Source organism: Dysidea avara, chromosome 1, assembly GCF_963678975.1.
Source record: "Dysidea avara chromosome 1, odDysAvar1.4, whole genome shotgun sequence".
Taxonomy (NCBI): Eukaryota; Metazoa; Porifera; class Demospongiae; order Dictyoceratida; family Dysideidae; genus Dysidea; species Dysidea avara.
Genome location: NC_089272.1, coordinates 38455373 through 38475073, shown reverse-complemented (window position 1 = coordinate 38475073; position 19701 = coordinate 38455373). Strand labels below are relative to the sequence as shown.

At 38.0% G+C, this 19701-nt stretch overlaps 2 protein-coding genes across 2 annotated transcripts in view; both read left to right on the top strand.

Moving 5' to 3' along the window:
• Positions 1–13454, top strand: part of LOC136264156 (uncharacterized) — a 45357-nt gene extending 31903 nt beyond the window's left edge. The window contains exon 5 of the mRNA XM_066058865.1: positions 11868–13454. Coding sequence (XP_065914937.1) covers positions 11868–13287 — 1420 coding nt within the window. The 3' untranslated portion in view covers positions 13288–13454. The remainder of the gene's footprint in view (positions 1–11867) is intronic.
• LOC136246548 (dendrite extension defective protein 1-like) overlaps positions 1–19701 on the top strand; it is a 230756-nt gene that overhangs the window by 67381 nt on the left and 143674 nt on the right. The gene's annotated exons all lie outside the window — the stretch shown is intronic.

Genomic DNA, 19701 nt, shown 5'->3' with positions numbered 1-19701 from the left:
TTACCTGTGCTGCTGCCTCTGCTTCATCATCTTGTAGTGATGATCAAAAAACTGGTATGATCATGCTTGGCTTACACGTTCTGTCAGGTCAATGATTACAACAGGTCTGGTACATATAATTAGAGCAGTAAGTTCATCAAGCTCTTGTGCTACACTTGTTGTTGCATGGCCATTTGTTGTTTTTTTCCGAAAGCTGGCACTAATGATGATGGTGACCTTTGGTGTTCTTGCCGTATGCCTGCATAACATAGCACTTGTGTCACCATGTCTGCTGCTGCTTATAATATCTAAACCAAAACAGCCAAGCTGTAAAAAAAAAGTGCGGCCCCCAAAAAGGCCAGGGTGACTTGTTTCTAGCTGAACTCTATACAGGGTGATTTATTTGTAGCTGAACTCTCTACAGGGTGATTTGTTTGCAGCTGATCTCTCTACATGGATGGTGGTTTCTTTGTAGCTGAACTCTCTACAAGGGGACTTTTTCTAGCTGAACTCTCTGCAGGTGGTGTCTTTGTAGCTGAACTCACTACAAGATGACTTCTTCTAGCTGAACTCTCTGCAGGTGGTTTCTTTGTAGCTGAACTCTCTACAAGGTGACTTCTTCTAGCTGAACTCTCTGCAGGGTGGTCTTTTCGTAGCTGAACTCTCAACAGGGTGATTTGTTTGTATCTGAACTCTCTACATGAAGGTTTCTTTGTAGCTGAACTCTCTACAAGGTAACTTCTTCTAGTTGCTCTCTCTACAGGGTGATTTGTTTGTAGCTAAACTCTATACAAGGTGATCCTTCTAGCTAATCTCTCTACAGGATGACTTGTTTCTAGCTGAACTCTGGATGACTTGTTTCTGGCTGATCACTCTACAGGGTAACTTGTTTCTAACTGAACTCTCTATAGGGTTATCTGTTTGTAATTAAACTCTCTACAGGGTGATTTGTTTGTAGCTGAACTGTCTACAAGATGGCTTTTTCTAGCTGATCTCTCTATGGGGTAACTTGTTTGTAGCTGAACTCTCTACAGTTGATTTGTTTGCAGCTGAACTCTTTACATGATGGTTTCTTTTTAGCTGAACTCTCTACAAGGTGACCTCTTCTAGCTGATCTCTACAGGGTGATTTGTTTGTAGCTGAACTCTCTACAGGTGATTTATTTGCAGCTGAACTCTCTACATGGTGATTTGTTTGTAGCTGAACTCTCTACAAGGTCACTTCTACTAGCCGATCTCTCTACAGAGTGACTTATTTGTAGCTGAACTATCTGCAGGGTGGTTTTTAGTAGCTGAACTCTCCACATGCAAAGTTACTTCTTCTAGCTGACCTCTCTACAGGATGACTTGTTTCTAGCTGAACTCTACAGGGTGTTCTGTTCATAGCTGAACTCTCTATAGGTGATTTGTTTTGCAGCTGAACTCTCTACATGATGGTTTCTTTGTAGCTGAACTCTCTACAAGGTAACTTCTTCTAGCTGATCTCTCTACAGAGTGACTTGTTTCTAGCTGATCTCTGGTTAACTTGTTTCTAGCTGATCTCTCTATAGCCTGACGTGTTTCTAGCTGAACTCTTTATAGGGTTATCTGTTTGTAATTGAACTCTCTACAGGGTGATTTGTTTGCAGCTGAACTCTCTACAAGATGATATGTTTCTAGCTGATCTCTCTATACTGTAACTTGTTTGCAGCTGAACTCTCTACAGGATGGTTTCTTTGTAGCTGATCTCTCTACAGGGTTACTTGTTTCTAGCTGAGCTCTCTACAGGTGATTTGTTTGCAGTTGAACTCTCTATATGGTGGTTCTTTTTAGCTGTACTCTCTACGAGGTGACTTCTTCTAGTTGATCTCTCTACAGGGTGGTTTTTTGTAGCTGAACTCTCTACATACAAAGTAACTTCTTTTAGCTGGTCTCTAGTGATTTGTTTGAGCTGAATTCTCCCCTGGGGTGGTTTCTTTGTAGCTGAACTTTCTACAAGGTAACTTCTTTTTTCTAGCTGATCTCTCTACTAGGGCTGAGCGATACTACCGTTTTAGCGATATATTGTGATATTTTGAAAGCATCAATATCGTTATATTTTGTTATTAACAATCGTGATACCATGCCTGTACATTATTGTCATCAAAAATCCATTTGTTATGCTGTATTAGGCTAAGAATCCTTGTAAGTCATAACCTGGTTACCACTGCAGAGAGGTGTGAACACCATAACATAACCTCAAAGCATGTGTTACAATAACTGTTACTGTAAACAAGGATGATAGTGGTTAGTTTGATGCTACCTTCAAAGACTTCCTGCAGGAATACTGAGGAATACACTATGTAGCACCATCTATGATTGACTTATTTATAAGTATCGTGAACTATTCAGTACAGTGAATAGTGGCTTTAGTATCGATCGTGATACTAAAATGGCATTATCGCTCAGCCCTACTCTCTACAGAGTGACTTGTTTCTAAATGAACTCTCTACAGGGTGATCTGTTCGTAGCTGAACTCTCTACAGGGTGATTTCACAGCATAATTCATACACAAATACTGACTGTATTTATTCCATCTATGTTTAGGTGTTGGAACTAATAGTCCAAAAATTTCAGCACAACTTTCTATCCCATGACAAATTTAGCCATGTAGTACACAAGAAACAATGAACACTCCATACAGAAATGAGTGAATTTATTAGAATTGCTTCAGTTGGCATAGTGGGTTAATGAGTTGCATTATGACTTGTAGTTGGCTGCAGACCTTCCGCGGGTGACACCCGCATTTAAGGCTTTTCACCTGCTCACCCGCATAAATGTGTTAATCACCCGCATAAAAATAATTTCCAGCCAGAAATTACTAATGCCTTCACTTACACAATTAGGACCTGAATTGACATCATGTGAGACACAATTAATATGATTGTGGGTTTAAATTGAATCACGTGAGAGGATTTTAAATAGCATGCCGATGCCGGGAATTTATTGCCGATGATATTCAACCATTTCATTGGATCAACGCTAATTCACAGATGATTATTCTGAGTTGATATGATATTGTAACGTATGAGCACTAACTTTGAGAAGCACTGATTGAGAAAAGTGCAGTTATGAGTCCTAACAGAGTCTCCGGAGTGCATTGTGTAAAGCTTAAAAGGAATAGGCTACCTGTTGAGGAGTTAAAAGACGATTCATAAAAAGTCCAGACGTTGAGCTATTTACATCACGTGATACGGAATGGAACCATCGTGGAGAATAGCAGATGGGTAAAATGATTGTAGCTCAGTTGTGCAGTAGTAAATAAGCTGCAGATAACAGCAGTGTATAGGTTTAGCTAGGGGCAATGCACTTTAATAACCAATTTGTATATGAATACTTGTTTTTAGCCCTCATGAATGTGGGCTCTGCATACACTTGGCTAGTTACAGGTAGTTGAGGGTTGATTCACCCGCACAAAACTTTTCCAAGGTTGGAAAATCTGTGGCTGCTACTAAATTCTTGCATTCTGTGCTTATTAGATGTAATAGAAAGTATATATAGTTAGGTTGATTGTTAGCTTGATCGTTTCTATTTATTGCTTGCTGACAGGCCTGTCAGTGTATTTAATTAATACAGTTAAGATCAGTGCAACTGCATGGATAGATTACTAAGACAATTATAAATATAGCTATAGTGATATGTAGCACTTCGCAGTGTAGTTCCCTGGGGATTGCATTATCCAGTCATAGTTTGGGCAGCTTTGAAATGCAACATCAGTAGCCATTTCAGGTTTTAATAGCGGACAATACGGCCTCTAAGATTTGAATAGCCTTCTCTTTTGCTACCTATGAAACAATACTGTAGTGTTAATAGCATTGCAGTTCTGGAGCATGGGCTAGGAACAACAGCCAACTACTTATGGCTGATGCTGATCTGGATAGAGGCTGTAGCTACCTGTAAAATATATAAACATTGTTGTTATGTAGCTAATACAGTATATAAGTTCAGTGGATACATCATACTTTGGTGTGCTTCGTACAGTATCTATGTATAGTTACAAACATAATAAAGTATTACAACGTAGCTAGTTACGGCGAAATTAGGACAGGTTAACGACTAAACTACACTATGTCAAGATGCGTACTGTACATGCAAAGTCAAATCATGAATGCATGTAGCCACAGTGTCACATACTAAATGCAACCTGCCACACGTGCTCTTGTGGCCACGTGAGTATCATGAAGTATGCATGCGTAGTACATGTGAATAACTGTTTCACATGTGCAACTAGACACGCGTGCCGATGCGTGTACACTATGCCAAGCTTGCGTGTGCGTGCTTCAGTTCACGCGTGTGGAAATCATGAAAAACGCACGTGCTATGAAGTTATATTTGAGCTGTACTGTATTACAGCATAGCTCAATTGGAAAGTCCCTACTTTGGCACATTCACTAAATTAACAAAAAAATTTAAATACTAGTTTTAGTTTTTTGTTGTAGCATAGCTAGTTGCAGTGTAACTTGTGAGATAGCTATTAAGTTCCTGTACAGCTCTATTATTAAAGTACGTACTTGCCAAAATTGGAAGCACATAGGCCTGTAGTAGTGTGCATAGCTTACCTTTGATTGTAGTAGCAGTGGCACTCAGATCTATGACCTGTCTCAGTATGATGGTCCGAGTTATATTCACTCGGGCCGAAAGTTGTTCAAACAACAGGCCTTTTCAATTGTCTGGAGCTTAGTCTCGACTAACAGGATGAAGTAATACAATTTCCACTCGAGTACTCACTGATCTCACCATCTGGCACTGAGTAGCTGAGTCAGTGTGTTCAGAGGAACAAGCTGTCGAGTATCAGTCCGTCTATTAAGTAACAAATCTCTTTGTCGATTGCAGTCCAGACGTTGGCCAAACTCTAAGTGAGTCTTAATGTTTCACGTGCAACTCACTTGAAATTATAAGCGCCCCGCTCTTTCAGCAGCATAAGCACTTTCTGAAATAATTTTGTGGTGTCTACAGAAAAGTGTTGATTTGGAAAATTAATGCCTTGGTATGGTTTCAATGCTTGAAGAAGAAGACAACCAACCTGATTGAAGATAAAAGGAAAGACAAGGTGCACAGGGCATACACTCATCGGAACTGCAATAGGCACATCCCACTGGTGAGTTTGTTGTTGTGGCGTAAAATGGTGACTGTGGTTAAAGGCGGCATTTTAGATGGCGTGTATCATTTTCGCGGGATCCCTACTTACTACTGCACTGTTTGATGTAGCATTATATCAATGGTAATACTTAATCCCATAGTAGCGTACAACACAAGCTCTGGTTCTAATTAATACACTTCGCTGGACAACCCACAAGATGCTTCTGATCAGTGATTAGTTAACATCTTGGCAGTTTCAATGGATCCATTCATATAGATTAATGCTTGGATCAGTGATGTTTAGTAGATATCACTATCCTGAATATAGAAAATAAACTTAGCTAAACCTGCATACAAACTGTGATCCTACCGTGATAGTCTCCAAATCATCTAGCTAGGCTTTATCTATGCCTGAAAGGTCTCTGATGATACTGCATTATACTGTACTTCCGTAGCATCATTGGCTGTCTCCGTGTGATATTCTCTGTATAAACCAGTATCTCCAAATCAACATTATCAAGATGAAGGTTATTGTATCACTGAATCGATTGTCTAAATGTCCCAAGCAAAGTCGTCTTGTTCCGCGCTAAATGGTGGCACACTTGGCATCCATGGAAATCCAGCTGACTACAACTATGTACAGTACTAGGCGTTGCACTGGGCGCAACTAATATCTCTTGTCAAAAACACATTGTTTATTGTCATAGAGCAGAATATCGCCGCTTCAACTGTCCTCAGTTGCTCTTTTCTCACTGAAAAAAAAAACCTACATCTCCCACACATTAATTTAGTAACCATATCCTGTTACATGAAACACCTATGTCATGAGAGCACTAGTATTGGCTTTGTGCATTGTTTATCCTTGTCCTAGTAGCTAATTGTATGGCTGGATAACAGCTGTGGCTAGGTTTTCCACTCATGCATTGCCTACTATTTAATTGCCACTTCTCATCATCCTTCAGTCTGCTCATCTGTAACTTTGCACAATGCCAAGCAACTAAGTATTTATACTCAATGATTTCACCAGTGACTATAAGATAATGTTAATTTATATACATATTAGCTAATTCAATCAATAAAGTTAATACCAACATAGCATAATTTATCATATAATACTATACAATAAGGTTACACACAAAGTCTTAGTGCTAGCGATTTCTCAGACTGCCAGTTTAGCACTGATCGCCAGGTATAGTTAAGCTCCTGCTCATTTGATCAAGTTTGGTAACGGTGTATACATACTTCAGGTGATGGTGTCCTAAAACACAAATGTAATAGGTTAATTTTATTCTCCAGCTGCACAAGTGGCACTGGCAGTGCAAAGCAAATTAGCTACCTTCTACAGCAGCAGTAACCCAGCCACATAAGTTGTGGAACTTGGCAAATCATCCACCAGATATTTTGTACAAAAATGTTAACATAATTATTAGCTATGTAGTGTAGATCTCCAAGACAATATGCAGAAGAAGATATATCTTATGGCAGATAGTTACATTGCCATTCTCACAGAAAACCAGGGTGAATGCATAAATTTAATGTGCACTGCAATGCTAGTATACATATGACATTCCCAACACTAAGAATTAGTTCAAGTCTAGTAGAAATGTTCTATAATGAAGGAAAAGTGTAAGAGAATTTCATACGACAGACATATTTCCAGTTGCTGATAAAATGCAGCGATATTTGGTGTGCACTGCAATGCAAGTATTTACGATATTCCCTCACTTAGGGTAAGGTCAGGTCTAGTAGGTATGTCCTGTATCAAAGGAAAAGTGCAGGAGAAAGCTGTGTGGTAGGTCCAGTATATCTGCTGGAAATCTGCTACTTATGTGCCTTGCACATTTCCTGAATTCGCAAAACTATAGGAAATTTGGATTTTTCCTAGTGCATTTGTTAACCCAAATGGCATCCTTCTGTATTGGAATAGTCCCAAGTGACATGTAAAAGCTGTCTTATCTCTAGACCCATGCACCATCTTAATTTGGTGATACCCTTTAATTAGGTCTAATGTGGTAAAGATATTCCCATTACAACAACCAACAGTGTCAATCAGATCATCAATTCTTGGGATTGGGTATTGGTCAGAAATAGTCTTATTTTCCCTATAGTCCACACGTCATACACGTAAACATCCACCTTACTAAAACTAGCCCTGAAACAATGTCCATTGAATGTTGTAACTCACTCTCAAGTTCATTATGTAGAGCATATGGTAGTCTTCTTGTTGGAGACTTCAATGGTGTAGTATCACTCATGTCATAGAGTGTTCTACCAACTCAGTTTCTCCAAGCTCCTGGTCTGTTAAAGTAAACACATCATGCTTGTGCTTCATCAAGTCAATCACAGCTGCTCTCTGTTCAGGTGTACAATCCTTACCAATATTCAATTGTGCCTCAAGGAGTTTCTTACGATCACTGTTGTCTTGTGTTGCATTCACAACAACCACAGCTCTATGGAATTTCTCTTGCCAAATACTGTCATCCTCATCAACTAAAGTACAGTATCAATACTTCCAACAATAGTACCTTTAGGAAAAACTACTGGCTCTGCACCCCAACTAGTGACCAGAATTTTAAACATACTCTCACTAGTCCAGTAACCTTCCAAAACGTCACACTGCTCTCTGGCCAATACAGACTCATCAGGACCTATTTAACTAGTTGCACCTGGTGTCACTCGAGCTATTCTAGTCTGTTGTGGCCCTAATCTCAGAACATGAGACAAAATAACTCCCCTTACTACTGCTGATTCTGTGTTCTTGCTTGATATCACTGTTTGTCCCTTGTTGTTAACAATACTATAACCCCACTCTTCCATGGCATTAGTACCAAGGATCAAACCACAATTCTGTAACTCGCCTTTCCAAATTGGTTTTGAGGACTCTAGAATATAGCAGGGTAAAAATTGAGTAATATTAGTACCTTCGATGGTGACTTGTAGTGATGTAACACCCTTAACATCTAATGATTCACCACCAGCTCCCAATGGCTGTCCACCTATAGGTTTCTCTGTCTACACTGTTCTATTGTCCAGTTATTCCTTTCTCAACCACAATATCCACTTTGTAAGTTGGGCCCTTCATTGCTACTTGCAATGCCACTACCTGTGCATCAGAAGCTGATACTACTGTATGTAGTCGTAGTTCATCAACCTGATCTACATCACTGGACTCAGTTGCTTCTGGACAGTCAACACCAACTCTAAAGGAGGATTTAGATTTAGACTCTGTACAATTCCTAGCTATGTGCCCAGTTCTCTGACACCTATAACACTTTACACCCTTCATGGACATTTCAGACTGGTTCTTAGGCTTTGGTGGAACACTGGAATTACTCTTATCTTGAGAGACCTTGTTAAACTTACTAGAGACAGTTTCACTCTCTGTCTTTCTTTCTTTGGGAATTTCTCACCATTACCACTCCTTCTAGCTCTCTCCTGAATAACCATTTCTGCATGCAACAGCCTTTGTAGAAGCTCTTGTACAGAACCATTGGGAATCTCTCCCAATTCTTTATGGAGTTCCAATGGAACCTTATTCCACAAAATAGATTCCAGTATCTCATCAGTTAGCTTACGAGCCACCACCATGAGCTGGTAATAGCGCATTGCATCCAGCAGACCTTTGACAGATCCAAATTGACTATAATGAAGTTCCTGGTACCTCTGATAAGCTGTGCGTGGGTCAAAAGAACACCGTACATTCCACAATAGATATCCACTATCTTTGACCAGGAAGCCTTGTCACCTTCCTTAACAGTACGTTGCCAAGTTGCTTTAGCAAGACCAGTTAAAAACCATGAAAACCATTGAGTACATTGTTGGTTACTCCACCCACAATCATTGGTCGCTTCAGTAAAATCTAATAGCCAAACCTCAAAGTCATCATCACCACATTTGCCACTAAATTTATCAACTCTGCCAGTAAGAGAACAGACTCCAGGAAGATGAGGATCACACTTCCCACTCCATCTGCCAGGTAATTAAGTATCCTGATAAGATGAACTGCTGTTACTAGCATAGTTGTCACTGCTAGAACCACTATCATCACTATCGTGGGTATCTGTTTTCTGTAACAATGGTACTACACTTTTACCTTCAGTCTGTTGTTCTGACCTGGACCATGTAACCTCAGCAGGTGTCTTGGTCTTTCCATGCAGTGACATTAATTGTTTAGTGAGGGCCTGTATCTCACCCTCCAGACTAGCCTGTCTGGTGGTAATAAGTGCTCTCTTCACGTAGCTCGTGTACTACTGCATTGAGCTCGTCAACATGTAGCATGCTGCCCAGCTGCTCTTCTTGTCTTAGACATGAAAGTTTGAGTTCTAAAACATGCAACCGACTTGCTATCAAGCCTTCCTTCGACAAGGTGAACACACGTACAATACAGCCATAGAATGACACCCAACCAGTGCCTCATACAATTCAACACTCAGCTTATCATTATGCTTTAAACAACCTACATGTTCCCATTTGTCGCAAAGGTCACACACCATGGCCTTGTCTTCATCTGTAACTTCCATCTTGCAGGTTACGCAGACGTCCATAGTTTATCCACGCTCCAATCTACTTCTTCAGGATCTCGGTAAGACCTCCAAAGTTGTAGGAACCCTGTAACTTTTCTTCCCTGGAGCCCAAGTTCCTGGTTGAGCCGCGCAAACCCCGAGAACACACACACACACACCATATTGAATGATTTATTATTCAACAACATAAATCAAAAACATTGAGTTCTTATCTACAATCCTAAGAAGTAGACTGTTCAACTATTCAAGTTCTGGTTGAGTTGAGCTGCAACTTCTTTTGTGACTCTCTGCTTGGGATTCTCATGTGAGCCTTCACAGTTGTCCCTGGTATCATGTAATTTCTCAAATTTTTTGCCATTTACCTACCATTATGGCCACCAACTTGGATTTCACATTTTTTTAACCTAGATTTTTGGGCCCGCACCCTATTTTCAACTTGGTTGTTTTGGATTATGTATATAAACATGATACATGATATAGTTATAAGGTAAAAGTTATATTGATAACTATAGAAATGGATTAGTGATTAAGGCTTGGCTTGGGGTATTCTGGAGTGGTTCAAAACCAGCTATTTTTATTGTGTGAACTTTTAAACAGCCTTCAACAACTGGGTTAAAAGTGTTGTGAATCAAAGGTGGCAGCCAAGAAGTGTCTACAGTGACGTTGATGCAATGATGTTAATGCCAACCAATAATAAGCCATTATTAAAAAGATTAGCAGTAACATCATTGCAACCATTTCTTGGCTGCCACCTTTTACTTCATGCTATTTTTCACAAAGGCTTGAAGGCCTCACCTTTTATCACAGCTTAGTTGTTTTTGCATGAATTTTACTTGTTTTTGTATTTCAAAAACCCAAAGCCAGCCATCAACTGGTTTTAGGGCTTGTTGTTATACCCGATTACTTCCTATCTATGTACATGCAGGCACAATGATAATTATGGAAAACAAAAAGTTATAATAGTATTGTATTTTGTTTGACTGTTTGGTACTTAGTTTTGTAATATATATGGTATGGTGACTTCTTGGTTGCACAGTACACTACTGTGTGTTTTGATAAGTACAGTATATTTGTAGGAGTAAAGTTTATCCTTTTAATGGCCGAAGTCCAATATATTGGACATGGGCTTGTATAAACCTTTATAACTCCGTATCGAAACACAGTAGAAAGAATTCACTAACACCACAATACTCACCATGAAATTTCTGACAAAGTCATACCAAGCATTGCTTCATTTAAAAAAATCTCCGCTGATAGGCCACCAAAAGAAAGTAGCTCTTCCATTATCATCTGCCATTACTCTATAATCACCCTTTGATTGGCCATATCTTGATGGTGCGTTGTCCCAGTACATTAAACTAAACACCATTAGACTCCGCACATGATGGCAATTCGATTGGTATACAGAAGATCATGTGAATACGCAATGAAACGAAGAGGATGCTTAGTGGAAACGACACCGCCCGGTCACTGCTTCATATCACAGGTACTGTAAAACAAAACTATTTGAATATTATCGTAGTATATGAAAATATTATGCTAAACAATAATTCATCTTCATTTCACAGCTTTCCTTATTAAACAAAATTATGCATCCCACCATAATTGCAAAGTAATTCGTAGGGCTCAAACGAATAGTAGTTTTCTGTATTTGAATATATATTCACTCAACTATTATTCGAATACTCGAATAATCGGTGTAAGGTTTCATTGCTATGAATGCAATCCAGTAATTAAGGCGGTCACTACCAAGAAGCCTATAAATAAACACAAACAGGTTTGTGCATGGCTTCGTATAAATAACTTACTGAAAAGAAAAGGATAGCATAGTGCCCTTTCTGAAAGGATTACTGCAGCAATATTGTGATGGAAGTGTTTATAACAAAGTAAAGTACCTGGAGTAAGCCATGAATCCATACAAAGTCTTGCACTTATGGCGAATCGCCATAGCATTGGTATATCTTCACCAATTAGTGACTGCCTAATGCTATTTCTAGCCTTTGCTTTATCACCACCATCCTTTCCTTTCATTAGCATCACTTTCTGCTACGTTAATTGCTGACAGCTAATCACGTGCCTTTGTATAACAATCATGTGCAAATAATCGAGGGTTAAGTTTATTATTCGACTACAATTCAAACGAATATTAATTCGAATAACCGGCTATTCGTTTGGTCCTCAAAGGGATTTGTATATTATTTTGGTATGAATGTTCTGTGGGGATAGTATTGATTAGTGACTTACCAATTAAACTTGTTTACTCTTGCAGATATCTTGACTTAGTGTGTAAGAAGTATTCGGATTCAATCGAAGGGTACTTTAAAGGAGAGAAAAAACAACACAAATGTATTGCGGCATTAATATGTGATCAAGTAGGAGAGCATCCATTTATAGCTACCTTTGCAGCAGGAACGCGTCACAATGATGAACAGATGTGCTACTCTTCCGCTCCTTGCAGTATGCATGCAGAAAGTCTATGCTATGATGCAGCTCCAATATTTTTTCAATTAGAAATGTCCAATTGTTTGAAAGGTAATACATCTATATTTTCTTTTAATGAGAATGATAAATATTTTGAACTAAAACTGGACATAGAATTTCACTTGTTAATCACAGAACCACCATGTGGTTGGATTCAACAGAGAAAAAAGCCCTTTATAGAGTGGATGGAGTCATCCGTAACAGTTTCACATGTTCCAACATGCAGTTCAAAGATTTTTATTAATTCAAAGCTTGGAATACAAGGCTCTGTCAGTCATTTATTGACTGCTCCTATTTTTGTTGATTCCGTTATAATTTTGCATGATAAAAGCATTGAAGATGTGGCCCTAAAGACAAATTTTGATCCTGAAGGGAATTTTCGATTGCCAAATGTGGTTTTGCTAGAATATGACCCAAAAATGCTATCAGGTATAGAAAAAACATTTATGCCAATGAACTTAATTTACAAATATATTCAGAAATCAGCTGCAAGTGACATCAGTGCAGATAGTACACAACGGGAAACTACTAAACAAAAAGAAAGTGACATCAGTGCAGACAGTACACAACAGGAAACTACTGAACAAAAAACTACTAAACAAAAAGCAGGAAAAGGTGATTATAATAAAGGCTTTGTACATATTGAGCATTCTGATGGACGCAGAGGAAGGCTTTTTCAATTGATTAGCAAACATACCAAAAAAGATAAGGACAGTGGACCCACTGTAGAAACAATAACAAAGATAGAAGACTGTGGGTTAACTATTACTGAGCAAATGGTGCTAGAAGGTTTACAGCAAGCAGTTGATGAGAAATTTCAAGCTGAAAGGAAAGATGATATGAAGCAAATGTATATTGATTTGACTAGAAGTTATGGACAAGATGCTATAGATTGTAAATTGAGAGAACTTCAAAGGAAAATAGACTCTCTTGAAAAAACAATAAAAGATTCAAAAGATGTGTTTCAAGAACCAATCTCATTTTATCCTTCCTCAGAATTTGATGAACATATGACTAAGCTTAAAAAAAAATGGGAGATTATTCAAATGAATGGGAAAAAAATTTGTGATTATTATTGTATGACTGAAAATATCAATCAAAGCTGGAAGCCTGATACTATTGGAGTACAAAACTGTATTACAATAGATTGTAGCTGGCAGAAGTATTTTAATAATGCATTTTCTAGTAGTGTGCAACCTGACTCTTGACATTTAATTTAGTATTTGTAATATTTTGTTTATATACAATGCATGCACTAAATTGTTGTAACTGTGTACCCCTACATCTAGTTTTATGTCTGTTGTATGTAGCTATGTGAACAGATTACGCATTATTTTTACTATGCATGGCTAGTTGTCAGTTAATGAGAGATTAAACAAGCAGCAATAGTAAAACAAAATTAATACATGACAACAATAGTGCCATGTCCTGCTACACAGACTTTCAGTACAGCTTTCTTTACAGGTCTCTATAGTATGTACGCGTTGAGCTGAATCCTCAAAAACATTAATAACGCTTGGATGTGATTACACACGATCTTGAAACTTGGCTCATTTGTAGTACTGCTTGACCTGCTAAAATATTTCAAAATCTTTTTATTCAAATGTCTAACATAATATTTATGGCCAATCAAAATTTTCACAATGGGAAGCCATACAAATACAGTGTCCATTATAGCCCTGTTCCCAACTTGTAATGGAGCTAAACCATAAGTGTCTGTTGTTGACACCTTCGCTGTTATCATCTGGTTGGCAGAAATGTTAACACTGTTGAGAAAAATTCCACTTTTAATTTTTAGCTGATTTTCAGGATTCAGCTCAACTTGTACATACAGTGGACCCTTGCTTATCTGACCCTCGACTATCCAGCCGCTCAGATTATCTAGCCTCAAAGTTTTAGGTCACGTGTTTGTGAGAAAAAAAATGGCTATGAAAAGAAAGTGTACTTGCGTGTCATTGGAAACCAAGCTTGAAATTATCGATTGCTTGAAGGAAGGAGAATGTCTAGTCTTGCAAGGGAATAGGGGATTGAAAAATCGACCGTAGGAGACATTGCGAAGAATGAGAAAAAGCAGCAGCAACTCTGGTATGAGAAGCAACCTGAAAGCACAGCTACTTCAGTGCTACTGTTAAAAGGGTAAGAGACTTGGCTGCTACAAAATGGTTTACAAAATTGAAGCAAACCCCTTTAGATTCCTACTTTAAATAATCTCCATGAATTTGATAACCTAAGTTCTTGTGTTATACAACAGTACAGTACACCTGTACATCTACGTACTGTACCACTGTACAGTGTCATACCATTTTTAAATTGTACACTGTAATTCATTTCACATCATTATTATTATAATATATGCATAGGTTCATACGGCTATCATACGCATGTACCAATATGTTCAATTTCATTGTTCAGTCAATGCTTCATATATCCAGTCATTTCAGTTATCTGAACACTGCTTGGTCCCGTTGTGTCCGGATAAGTGAGGGTCCACTGTACTATAGTGGGATAGTGACTGATGATTAATAATAATCAACAAATACCACTACAATTAGAATCTACAAAACAAAATATAACTAAATCAAAGGGAAAGTCATTATCGCCACCTTGTAGAGCCCAATACCTTAAAATTATTCTAGCATTATTCATTCATAAACAAAGTTGTTGCAGAGCTTTTACATTGAATGATCAAGTATAAGGAAAAGAAATTTTAAGATCATGGAAAAAAGGTAGGGACAAGAGAGGTTCCCTATACCTGCAGATATACTAGTGAACATTTAATCCCTAATTCAGTCATAGCTAGCTATAGACTGAAATAGGGACTAGCTATAGACTGAATTAGAGATTAAATGTTCACTAGTATATCTGCAGGTGTAGGTGACTTCCCTTTTTCCCTACATTTTTTCCATGATGCTTAATTGGGAAGCACTATTACCTGGATTTTCATCATACCGCACTAGTGAAACATTAATTAAACGATCAGAATTTTGCCAGTACATACGTTATTGAGTAGAGAGAATATAGACTACCAGCATGAGTACTATTCATGACTTGCATAGTGAAACATTGGTGTGGGTGATTTCTACAGGTACAGCAATCTCCTCCACTCAATGTTTATTCTAGGATTTCTCCTTTGTGGGGAATCGATTTTGGGGAGGGGGGTGACCAGGGTGAATGTCTATATGTAACCCATACATTTGGGCACATGCAAAATTTGTGGGAATACTCAATTGAAAATTTCAGAGATTTTCTAAAATTAAAATTTTTTTTGTACATTTTGATAAAGAAACTATATTATTAAGCCTTCTTGTTGTGGAATTTCACACCCATAGCTTCTTTTTTCTAGGAGATATACTCAATTATATCAGACCATGTAGTAATTTTACAGTGCGTGGGACACCAACTAATCACATAGTGATTTAGTTTGCCATGCATTACTCCTAATACAGTAGTAGGAGTGCAATTGATCCCAAATCGCATGTCTTGTTTCTGTAATTGCACTGTAATAAAATAGCAGAATCAAAGAAGCCTTTTAAGTGCAACAAGAAATTGGTTGTAGTGAATAGCCAATCAAGTAAGCTGACAATAGAAGCCTTTTAAGTGCAACAAATGTAGACATTTTAAGTAATCAATCAAATTGCTGACACGTGAAGCTTAAGTGCAACAACAAATGATGTAATAAAAAGAATGATGTAATCACCTGGTAGAAGTTATGGCCACATAGAACTGGATAGATGTGTACTACAAACTATGAAGGGTGGTCACTATGTGATTACCTATACATTCCCAAAACCAAACATTTTCTTGTCTTTATACTATAATACAAGTGATTTAATTGAGGAAAAGCGCAAAAAACACATGATTAAACTCTCAAAGATCTCTTTTCATCCATTTTAGATTGTAAGAATGGAGATCTTTGTCAACAGAGTGATTTGTTATCAATTTGTCACACCTGATTACTATGCAGTTCTATAAACTGATAATGAAAAGTTAGTTCTTATGTATAGACAGTAATAATAATCAGCCATATCTTTGGAATGCTTCAATGTGTCATCACAAAATTTTCACACAAGGTAGATAATCACTACTCAGTGCTTCATTTTAGCTATAAAATAGAAAATTGACCAATGTGTCAAAATGTATGATTTTCAATATAGGGTCACATATGATGTCTAGCTACATGCACATCTCCAAACTTACAACCTTATAAAACAGCTAAAATAGCTACTACTTGGTCAGTCGTGATTGTTGATTTTTGAAGTCAGATCCTATGGTTGGTTAGTACAGTACTAAAGTTTAATTTGATGCATCATTGTGTGTTGCTACTCAGGGATGTGGCGATCTAATATGTCGGCATAATTTTGGGCATATTAGGTATGTGTGGGAATTAGTTACTATGACAGTGGTTCTGGTTCATCCACAGCAGACAGTGGCTCAGATGTTGATCTAAGTAACCCGGACATTGGAGCGTATAGTTCAAGTGTTAATGAGCACGATACAGATGATATTGAATTACCACTAGAGTCAAATGTGGATTCAGAAAGTAAACCAGAGTTGGAAAATGAAACAGATGATGAACAGGAAACTAGTTCCACCAAGAAAAACAAAAACAGGAGCAAAATTGTTGCACAAAAAAAAAGAATAGTAAGAAACCAGAGAAGAAATTGACCAGCTGTAGCCTTGATATACCAGATAGTGGTTACGGCACAAATATTCCTTTCACACTGACTCGCAGTGTCGGTACTCATTTACCACCAGGTGTAGACAGATCACCTAAAGGTCTTTTCCAACTATTGTTTAGTGAAGACTTAGTGGACTATATTTGCAGTTGTTCCGACAAATATGCAGAGAGCATGAAAAATCGAAGAGCTTTTATGTATAAAAAATACAATGCAATGTCTCAGGAAGACTTCTTGAATTTAGGTGGTATGCTAATTCATTTTGGGTATTGAAAGATTCCACGATATAAGCTGGCATAGTCCAGTGAAAGCCTGTGCTATGATCCATTTATAGCAAGTGTATTGAGCCAAAATAAATTTGACAGTCCATTATGTTTTCTCCATGTAGTTGATAAAAAGACAGAGGAGGAGCTAAAAATTAAAAGACAAACAGTTGTGTACATGTGATACAAGAGCATAATTTTGTCATGTATGTTGCTGTAGTGTAGACAATAAGATTCGTATTTTCTTTACAGGTTCGATCCCTTGTAGATCACTTGCAACAAAATTGTCTTTCTTTGCACCAACCACATGTAGAAATCAGTACTGATAAAAGGATGGTAAAATCTAAAGCCAGGTTTTCATTTCGTCAGTACATAAAAAATAAACCCACAAAGTGGGGATTCAAACTGTGGTGCTTATGCGATTCCCACAATGGTTTTACTAACAATTTCACAATGTAAAAAAAATTTAATTTATTAATTAGCAATCACCCGACAGGGTTTTAACACTAATGTACACGGTACATACATGTAAGTGCCTAGTTTAAGTTAAGTGCCTAGTTTAAGTTAAGTGCCTAGTTTAAGTTAAGTGCCTAGTTTAAGTTACAATAACGATTAGTGCCAAGTCACAATACGTGCTAAGTTACAATAAGTGCTAAGTTACAATAGGTGTTAGGTTACAATGAGTGCTAGATTACAATGAGTACTAAATTACGGTGGGTGCTAAGTTACAATACATACTAAGTTACAATAAGTGCTAAGGTACAATTATAAAGTAGTAGTTAATTGTTTAAATCAATGGTATCGTACGGAGGGAAACTTTGGAGGGGGAAAAATTTGGCGAATCAAGCAAAATATCACTGTTGGCGAAATAAAATTTGGCGAATTGTTAGAAAAGCGCACGCCCTATTTAAATTAATTAGATTACTAATCACTGTGCCTGAAGCGAGAACTGGAGTGCCACGCCTCTCAGTTCGGCGTCTGGAGTCAGCTATCAACTAAAAGATAATACTATATAGACAGTAGATCTACACCCTCTGGTATCGTACTTAATATAGTAGGACTCACTACTTGTCACTCCCGTTTTGCCGTGTACAGTAAGGTAAGTAAGGGGGTTTCCGGACAGCTGCGTATTCCGAATTGTAAAGCGATTTTCTAATACATGTACAAACTTCAGTGGCGGATCCAGGATGGGGCATTTGGGCCCCCCCCCCCCCAAGAAATTGCATACAAGATCGAGATACTCTAATAGAGCAGTCAATTACTCTAATAAAGCAGTCACAATGTTCATGAGGCAGTGTAGCTTACCTATGAAGCTATAAATAGGATTTTATTTTACATAACAGACGTGATATAGTTGGTAAGGATAACTAGCTATTATTGTCGTGACCTTTTTTTTTTTTTTTTTTGGTCTTCAACTGGTTTTCAGCAAGTTTTTTTGGTCTTCAACTGTTTTTCAGAAAAGTGCCCCCCTCTTTCCAAACTCTGGATCCGCCCCTGAACTTTGTCCGGAAACGCCCGCCCCTACCTTAGCTAGCTATCTAGTGAGGTAGTCGAGGCAGGCTTGGCTCTAGTGTGACCCCTGGCCCAGTATCCCTTGGTAGAGTAGAAAATTGATTAGTTCGAGGTTTGGTTTGCTATTTCTTCGCCACCAAAATATTTGGATGGGGAAAATTTGGCGAATTCATGGTCATTCGCCAAATTCGCCAAATTTTAACGGCGCCAAAGTTTCCCTCCATACGGTAGATAGATTTGGGATACATAGATCGTTCCAATGGGGAATAGTTCTGGGTAGGAATGAATAGAGATACGTGTTTACTGAAGATTGTATATGATTAAATTTCTGATTGTGATGGGCTTGGGTAGCATTTTGATTTAACGATGGCAGACAGCGATTTGGGACCAGTAATAAATGATTAACTATCTTGTACAATAGGATGAGGCGTGCTTGCTTTCTATGTTCTTGTAAAGATGGCCAGTTTAGTTCATTTAACATTTCTGTGATACTGTCACGGTGGTGTCTGTTCCAAGGCTTATTTAAGACAAAATGAGCAGCTCAATGTTAAATCATCATAATTTCAAGTTTAGAGATGTCATTTTGGTGGTGTGGGTCCCAGATGGCACAACAATATTCGGTAGATGGCAGTAGAAATTGTTTGTAGGCATACTCTTTGAAGTGTTTATGACAGGAATGCATATTTCACCTTAGGAAACCAAGTAATCGATTTGCTTTGTTGCATATGTAGTCAATTTATCGTAGGAAAGAAGGTGAATCATTATCTGCAAATGGACTTGGTCATGATGTTGTCATAAATCTCTCCACACCTTTTCTAAACCAAGGATATCGTGTTTATATGGACAATTTCTACACATCACCACAGCTACTGAAAGATCTCTATGAAAATAAATCTATGAACTGGTACAATGGCTTCTAACAGGATGGGATTTCCCAGACAAGTTAAAAATATTATTGGGCAATACAAAAAGAAGCCTTGCTGATCAGGGGTTTACATGAGGGATGATGAATCAGTGTATATTGTGTGGAAGGATACTAAAGTCGTGACTGTTTGTACAACAGAACATGACGGTCATTCTGAAGGAACAGTCTCTCATAACTGGAAGGACAAAGATTACCAGCAACAAACAAACAAAAAAAGATGTTCCCATACCAATAGCTATTTACAAG